This window comes from Bradysia coprophila (assembly GCF_014529535.1).
Source record: "Bradysia coprophila strain Holo2 chromosome IV unlocalized genomic scaffold, BU_Bcop_v1 contig_81, whole genome shotgun sequence".
NCBI lineage: Eukaryota > Metazoa > Arthropoda > Insecta > Diptera > Sciaridae > Bradysia > Bradysia coprophila.
The window spans coordinates 3311096-3320156 of record NW_023503375.1 but is presented as its reverse complement, the minus strand read 5'-3'; the positions used below and the strand labels follow the sequence as shown (position 1 = coordinate 3320156).

Here is a 9061-nt window from a genome sequence, read left to right as displayed (position 1 = left end):
GCCGTTTCAAAATTGTATTCCGCCGAAGCGAGCCGACGAAAAAAAAACTTCAGTCGGTTCGCGCCGCCGCCGATACTATGAAAAATGTTTACAGCCGCCGCCGAACAAAAGTTGACCGGCGCACACCTCTAAAATGGATTAAATAAATTTAATACCATTTTTACTAAAAAATTTTTTTTTTACCTCACGAGTACTTAAACGCCCTGGAGATCGTGAAGATCTAATTTTCGTAATTAGTTTACAAATTTTTTAGGTGGGTAGCCTAATTATTTCGGTAAAACTAAAAAATTTTTTTTGGATATAAATGGATTTAACCTTTCGAGGCTACTAGATTAATCAGGTCACTAGCCAAATCAAGCGCTCCAGACTGTTTTATTTTACTCTCCCGTAATAAGATAGACACACCTTCACACGTTCCATTTCGAATTTGTAGCGGACGAAGTCTCACGGTCTCAATTTTTTTTGTTTTGTTTTTAGTCACGTTTTACGAGCTTTTGAGATTTTCAGTTTTTTGAAGTTTTAAGATTTTCATTTTTTCCCAGTGACTCGATGAGCACTCCGTTTAAAATCTCAGGTCCTGACAGTTATCCATCAGTGAATTTGAATTTTGCCACACTTACACTTAAAGAAAAGTGGTTAAATGTAATAGAGTTTCTCACTGCATCCAAACGTCATCGGGCTGTATCGCATAAATATTATGATGTCACTTTTAGAGGTTATGTGACTTTGTTTATATCGAGTGTGTCTGTTAATCACCCGAGTTTTCTCAATTTAATTTTATTCATTCGAATCGACACGAAAAATCATAAATAAAATGGCAGGCCGTGGCAGACCGGCAACATCTTTAACACAAGAACAGTTGATGGCTCTTGGCGTTAACAGCAAAGAAATGCAATCCGTCACAAATGCTCCACCACCGATATTTCCACCTTTATTTTCAAAACCCGCTCCATTAGAAGTAAGTCAAATGATTGTCATGGCCTATCGGTTTCCCAAAATAATTTAGTTTTATTCGTCCGTATAGACCCGCAATGCCCGAGACTACAAGATATTGTGGAAGGAAGATTTTGTTTCCTACTTGAAGGATTCTCCATACTACACAAATCCGACCGTGGATCATGACAAGAAGATTCAACGTTACTCGGACAAATACATCGTAAGTCCAGACTTTTGTAATCACATGAAAATGTTCTGGCACAGTGTCTCTTTACAGCAAGTCTTCTCAAAAACGAAAGACAGAAAAAACAGTGACTTTGCATGGGATCGAATGCCAGTGGAACTGCGACCGAACTGGAAGCGAAAGAAGGAGACTGTTGGCGCGCGAAAGAAAATCAAAGTGGTTAACATCGAGGAGACGCTTAAGGTACTCGAAGAGAAGGAAAAGGTCAAGGTGCCGGATGTCGTCGAAAAGGAAAGCGATGCCGATGATAATGATGAGGTAAATTTTTTGGTTGATGAGTGTATGGTTTCGTTGGTTCGATGTTAATTTACTCGTGATACTTTGCAGGAAGAGATAGACGAGCATGACGAGGAAATGGATGAAGACAACGATTATGGGAACAGCTATTTCGATAATGGTGATGCGTACAACGACGAAGACGACAATTTGGACGATGGCCCGGTGTACTAATAGGTAAACACTTGTAATGTTATAGCCATTAACTACAAAATATATTAACCAATTGTGTCTGTACATAATATCTCTAAAAATAAAATTGAGAAGCAGATCGACCTAGTGCGATCTGGCTATTTCCGAAAAGAAGTTCAAAATGTCTTCTATACTGAAGTCCAGGTTGATCATTGCGCCAGCGTAACATCGTTGAATTCTTTCCTCGAGGAAATTGTATTGAACGATGAACTCTTCCTGCATAGCTCGCCAAACCACTTGTAACAGATTCTCTTCATCGCACAAATGTTTTTCCACTTTTTTGTACAGACTCTCCAGTCCCTTCTTCACCTCTCTAGCCGGATACTGGCTGATAACTTTGCGCAGTTCTTGTTTGGAATACGCCATTTGATAACTGATTTCCGTTTCCTTTACACCTTGCGACACCTTCTGTTGAACACCTTCGAAGAATAGCTGAAAAACGGAAAATCGAATTGATTAACATTCCCTCCAGGAAGAGCTGCACAAAAGACAATTTACATTCAATTTCTCCAGCGGCCGTCCGAAATACTTTATCACATACGCTCGTAGTGCATCATTGTACCGAGACTTGGCGTCTTTCTTCAAATTGTCCAACACGGCTACTTTCAACTGAGCCAGCAGAGAGTGCATTCGATGGAAGTTTTCCATTTTGACCACTTGTTGCGGCGTTTTCGGATGATCGTTGGCGTGCACCGATATTTGCTCGAAAATTATGCCAACCAATTGGATGTACCATTTGTCTAAGTCGTTGCGGCGTTGCGCTTTACGGAATATGCTTTCGGCGGTGGTGGAAAATTCTTCGAAATTTTCGACATACGGAAGGAGGCCACACTTGGATCGTTTCGGTATTTTCGATTCCTTGATCGATTGCACCTGCATTTGCATGAATTTGTCAAAATTACGTTTGACTTGGACCAAGGATGAAGCGAAGGTCATGCTGAGGAATGATTGTGCGTCTTGGGCGGACATAACGTGTTGTGTTAAACGAACCAGCACGTACATGGAGTAGCTGAAAGAGGAAATAAACGAGTCAAAGTCAAAATTAGAGAAGGCAAATTCGTATAGTGGAAGCAACAGATGCATCAACACTTACAAACTGTCCAACTTTTCAAAGCTGACGATGAAATTGTTTAGCTCCGGCTCTAAGACGCCAAACAACGAAATCATCATCCGTCGCACTTCCTCATTGATCTGACGATCGATTCTTTTCTGTGGTACGACTATTGCCGCTCCCAATGCCGTATCCTTTTCGTCCTTCCCGACATCAGCTGCTACAGAATCCAATGTAGTTTGTGTATTCTTACCAGTTGGACTTAATACATCCAACTGGAAGAATCCGATGCAAAACATTTGTTCACTGAGTGCAACAGGTTCCAGTTCAGCCAGTACTCTTTCCAGTATCGAATCAAACTTCTGCCGTTCACTCGCTTCAACACCATTCGACCATAATTCCCGATTGATGCCCAACAGACCGTATGGTTGAGCCACTTGTTTCGTATTGGGTTGTGTCTTAAATTTGCTTGACATTGAGGTGCTCATCTCATCTTTGTTTGTCGCAATCATTTGCCGAGCCTGCTCGAAAAAATGTCTCATCTCCCGGTCATACACTTTCCCCATCGACGAAGTGTAAACTTTTGTCAGGCCGTCGTACGCTTTGCGATCCATAATTTTGGTCCAGTGCATCAGCTCGGCATACGTCGATAGTTCCTTGTGAACGGTGCTGTGCTTGGACAACGAAATTTCATGTGCCGGAGCATGCAGTTGCGCCTCATTCAAATCGTTGCCCAGGTGAATGAACATGTTGTTCAAATGACGGCTGATTGTTTGCGAAAATTTTGCCTTCCATTTTTCGAATCGTTTTCTCTGATCCTGAACGGCAGTCAAACGTAGCAGAGCCGTATCGATGTCAGAATTCATGGCATTTTGCAAAGCTTTACCGGCTGCTTTTGCTGCTGCTAATCCGACTGCTGTGGTGAGATCCGTATCGGTCAACGCAACTTGATGAACGTGTGGTAAGTCCAATTGAGTTATGACCTTTTCCAACTCATGCAGCAGCTTTATGTTGTTGTTATTGGCTATCTCAATCATCATGTTCTTCTCGCCCATTTTCTCCATGGTGTCCCTTGTATGACACAATATCTCATCGTATTCATCCAATCGTCGTTCAACCGATTCTGCTTCATTTATCGCTGTTTCAATTTGTTCCATTAGAGCGTCCACCTGCTTCTCCGACGCCAGAATCGTGCTGATATTTGCCCCATCCAAATCTTGAAGATTTTTGCTCAGCTGTTCCATAAACAGTTCGGCATTGCTTATAGCAAAATCACATTCCGATATCAATTTACTCAAATCCGATTCCTCCTTGTCCGTTAATGCATGAAAATCCTCATAACTGTCCGATTCCTCTGAATTTTCGTTGGCATCATTCTTACTGTCCCCTTTGATCGATTTCTCCGGCGAACTGTCCGATAGCCACGACCTGGGAACATTTTTGAAGACGGCCTTTTCGCCTTTAACATGCCGATTGATTTGCTTGTACAGAACGGCAATGAAATTTTGTCGCTCATGCAAATTAGCCGTAAACCATTTGTACTGTTTCTCTAGCACAATGTCGAATTCGTGACTCTCCGCGGACTCGCTTTTGCCATCAATCGATTTCACCTCATCCAGCATCCACGTTCGTTTCCGTTTGTATGTTTTGTCCTGCTGTTTCACTTGCACAATATTAACAACCAATTGTGGCTTTGTCGTGGCTACGATGCACAGATAGGAACTTTTCTTCTTTTTGATCAGTTTGGTGACATTGCAAACCGACAAAATTTTCTCGTCAGGTGAATCGAACACTTCCTTCTGTAGAATGTACTTGATACCAGCCATGATCAATAGCAGGATTTATTGAGTAGTGGAGAAACTGATTTGCTTCGGAACTAATGAATAAACGCCCACAGTGAGAATGGCATTCGATGCTATTAATTCGGCTTACAACTTTTGGAATTCAACTTAACTTTACATTGAAATTGAAGAATTTGTTTTTCGTCTTCTGATAGTGATTGCGTGATTGAAATTCAGATATCACTGGGACGGGTCCTTTAAAAATTCCAAGATTTATTTTTCAGATCACCAAAGTGACATTGTTATGACTGTTTTAATGACAGAGCATTTTTCGTCTAGAACTGACTAGCAATTTGTACTAGTTCATGGAAGTAAATATTATTCGGGCGGTAAAATTTAAATTTAAAAAAATCCAACTTGACATCGACATTTTATTTTGTAAGAAAGTTTACCTCTAGCATCTCATTTATTTTATGTAATTTACGACACATTCCAGTTAACCCATAGACGACAAGCAATTCGCTATGATAGTAATCGAATCTGTTACTTGAACTAGATCTCACCCAACAAAAATCTCTTCGAGAAAAGTGTGACGCAGTCTTTGAAATACAATTTCTAAAATGAATGATATCGCTAGAGTTGACGCTTTCAGCTTCGTTACGCAAAAATTAAATTTTACACCCAATTTTAGTTAAAACAAGCTGGCTTAGGTTTTCTCATCATCTGCCAAATAATTTTTACAAAAAAAAATTTAGACTGGAAACTACCAACATTTTACCAAAAAAATCTGCGTCGCATGTGGCAGATAAATTTTCTTGCTGGTCTGTTCCTGAACATCTGCCACTTTGCGACGCAGATTTTTTTGGTAAAATTTTGGTAGTTTCCAGTCTAATTTTTTTTTTTGTAAAAATTATTTGGGAGATGATGAGAAAACCTAAGCCAGCTTGTTTGAACTAATTGGGTATAAAATTTAATTTTTGCGTAACGAAGCTGAAAGCGTCAACTCTAGCGATATCATTCATTTTAGAAATTGTTTTTCAAAGACTGCGTCACACTTTTCTCGAAGAGATTTTTGTTGGGATATCAGTCGTTTTAGAAGTGTAGTCAACACTGCTTTTTATAACAGTTTACAGTTTTAATTCAAAAATTTGACGAAATTCGAAAATTTGACAAAATTCGAAAATTTGACGAAAGTAATTCTTTATCTGCCACCATTCAAGAAATATCTCCAAAACCCCAATTGACCCACCCATTTCCAACTTTCGACATTTTTCACATATGCCCCTCTGTTCTACTCGTAAAACTCTGAGACTTTGCCGAAGAAAGTAACTCGCTATCTGTCACCATTCAAGAAATACCTCTAAAAACATAATTGACCCACCCATTTCCAACTTTCGACATTTTTCACATATGCCCCTCTGTTCTACTCGTAAAACTCTGAGACTTTGCCGAAGAAAGTAATTCTCTATCTCTCATAACCCAAAAAAATATTAGTCCTTTCATCCTACGCTCGAGTAGCTCAAAATTTGGTCACTCTAATCACTCTAGCTCAAACGAATCTGCCCCGATTTTTTTAATTATTTTTTTGTTCGAATCGTGTTACGAATACCTTTCATTTGATGGGTCGCACGCCTCTGTAGGTTTCAATACAGCTAAGCTACAGCCGAAAACGCGTTCCCGACCCTCGAAAACCACACTCAGAAACCACTTCGAGGCCAATAAAACAAAATTCTGGTTTTTCCTGGGGTAATGGCGTATCACATTTTCATTTTTATGCCCACCCTGAGGTTCCTGCAAAATTTCATGGAGATTGGCTGACTAGTTTCCGAGATCGACCGTCGATAGATAGACAGATAGACAGATAGACAGATAGATAGAAACATACAGAGTAAGTTGAAAGATTTTGATTGTTTGGAAAACGTTAATTTGGTGCATTTTCTATCAAAATGACCAACTTCAAAACGATGTATTTCCGGCAATTTTAAAGTTACATAGTCGAGTGATAGCTCGTTTTGCTCGTATTTGAAGCGCGAATAAGATAGAATAGGATTTGTGGTGATACAGGCCAAAGGAAAGAAACTTAAATTCTCGCCTATATATAGTTGCCGCGTCTCAAAAAAATTTCTTCGTTCTTTTTTTGGAAGTTAGACTGCGTCAAGTCCTTCGCTATCGCTCCGGACATGATCCGATATTTTAAACAGACTGTGATGAAATCTACATCTTCTTTTGTTTTAATCAACACACTTCAAGCAAAAGTGCTATTTATGACAGCTGCCAAATAGAGTACTTTTTGTATGAAATTTTATCCCCACTCTTTTTACAGTGTAAAATTTTGTATGGAGCACTGTCAAGTTTTAGTACCCTATTTAGAGTATCACTTTTGCTTGAAGTGCGTTGTTTTAATACGTTATTTGCATATGTAAGACGGTGTAAGTTGAAACTATAGTCGTTCCACACTTAGAAAAAGAAAAACAATAAAATTAAATCATGAAAAAGAGTCTGTGATTATGAATTATGTCTTTGAATATCTGAATTCTCATTTATTTCAGATTAATTTGAATATCAAAGATTTTACAATTTAAAGATAGAAAATTTCGCCGAGGTTTTTCGATTCAGGTATTGTACCTAATATCGAAACCACATTTCCTTTTTGTATAGCTACACTTATTCGTTGAATTAAGTAAGTAGTTGAGCGCTTTTCGTTTGTTAAATCAGCAATTTTACTCCCTATTTTCTTTATCAAATTCATGGCAAGTTTTCCGAAAATTCCAGAAGTTTCTGAGGCGACCGGCACGAAAACAAATTGATTTGATAGTTCGGAATAGTGATTGATATTGTCAACTTTTGCTTTTTTGGCTGCATGTCCTGCATGTTTCGATGTTGAGCTCAAATATGATGGAGCGAAGGTGTCTCTGCACGTATAATCCCAGAGCAATGATTTGCCCTTTGTTGGAGTCCGCGAATCTTGGGACATGAGTTCAGTGATACAACGATTAATACGGAGAAAAGTTTAATACGTCAGAACATGACGAATATATAATTTAGACTAAATGTTACTTTGATTACAAATTGATACGATTTCTATGTCGATCTCCAACACTCCTCCTCAATCAAATCAATTTGTACGTCTCAATTTTGCATATTGATTCGTTGAACAAACAATTTAAAGAAGAATCCGTCTCCTCCTGAATTAACGATTTCCGTCGAGTCTATTAATTTATATATTCAAACAGTCCTTGTGCAATGCTTGATTATGCAACGCCATGCAAGACTATGCATTCTGCCATGCTCAGCTATGTGACCTTCTATGGTACTCCAATCACTATGCTCAGCTATACAAATTGCCATGTCGTTGCTATGCAATGCTACACCGAAGCTACGCCATCATATATCTTCACCGAAATAATGTGTCCATCTTCCAAATTACTTGTGAATCTCGAAACAATATTCAGCTATTCTGCTACGCCTTGCTACGCCGCTATGAATTGCTACGCTGCTATGCCTTGCTATGCCTTGCCATGCTCTTACGCTGCTATGCAATTCTCTCGTGGCATGCCAAATTACGCTTCATTAATTGATTTCCACACGATTTAATGAACGTCCCTGGGCCCATAACCTGTTGGAAACTGGGGAACGGATGGAAAGAACTGGTTCGGTCGAAATACTTTTTAATAGTGACAAACAACATTTAGAATTTTGATTAAGGCTACTAAGTAGAAACACAAATTAATTCCTGTAATTCATGCTACTTTGATTTCTCCAACACCCTTTGCCCAGGGTATTAGAGTCAATCCGTCTGGCTTCTTCCCATCTGGTCTAGAGCAACCAGGTGGTTCCAAATTTGCAGGTACTTCAGCTGATCGTAGCGATCGTTGAAGGATATTGTTCACTGTCGCATGGCATGTCTGACTTTTGTACCTTTGGCTTTTGAACAAGATAGCCCATGTCGTCCGAATTCGTCTACTTTCTCTCCACAGATGCACTTATGTATGAGGCTGGACAATGGTCGTACCAAGACGAAGAGACATTGCGATTCTGAATTCGTCATTAGACAAATGTGTTCCCAATTGTGGCGATGGTAATACTTGAAGCCAAGCGCCTGTTTCTGTTATAGAATTAGCCAAGAATCTTGCTTTGTCTACTGTTTTCTCGAAAGATGTGCTCAAGGAATCGATTTTGTTTTTGATTGCGTCCAATTCCCATATTTTTTGAAAACGTCGTAATCCTTCAACTGGCAATTTACCAAATAAAACTCTTCACACCAAAGTTCTTCTTCTTCAGATTTAGGAGGATCAGTCTGTTGGTATTCTTCAGATAACAGATCATCCACCAAATCAAAAACTTGGTAAATTGATGAGAGGAAGCATGGTAAAGCGATTTCGGTCGCGTGCCTGATTCCAATACCTCCACTTTTAATAGGCAGAGCGGATTCTGACCAGGCTTTTGGTGTTAATTGAATATTGAGCAGGGATTCCAATGATTCTTTAAAAACATCTTCATAGCGTTTTTAACCAACATGATTACGCCACATCGGTGTGGCGGATAAGTGAATAAGTGGATATTTTAATTGTCGATATCATT

The 9061-nt window shown here is 39.3% G+C and overlaps 2 protein-coding genes across 2 annotated transcripts; one reads left to right on the top strand and one right to left on the bottom strand.

The window, feature by feature from the left end:
- Positions 1 to 701: 701 nt before the first annotated feature.
- On the top strand, positions 702 to 1762 carry LOC119072463 (DNA-directed RNA polymerase III subunit RPC7). The gene is made up of 4 exons (XM_037177687.1): positions 702 to 958; positions 1025 to 1156; positions 1214 to 1438; positions 1508 to 1762. Exons 1-4 carry the CDS (start codon positions 815 to 817, stop codon positions 1628 to 1630), a joined length of 624 nt encoding a protein of 207 aa, XP_037033582.1. The 5' UTR covers positions 702 to 814; the 3' UTR covers positions 1631 to 1762.
- LOC119072458 (exocyst complex component 1) lies at positions 1648 to 4806 on the bottom strand. The gene is made up of 3 exons (XM_037177681.1): positions 2742 to 4806; positions 2147 to 2657; positions 1648 to 2080 (listed from the first exon to the last, which is right to left on the bottom strand). Exons 1-3 carry the CDS (start codon positions 4523 to 4525, stop codon positions 1733 to 1735), a joined length of 2643 nt encoding a protein of 880 aa, XP_037033576.1. The 5' UTR covers positions 4526 to 4806; the 3' UTR covers positions 1648 to 1732.
- Positions 4807 to 9061: the final 4255 nt, after the last annotated feature.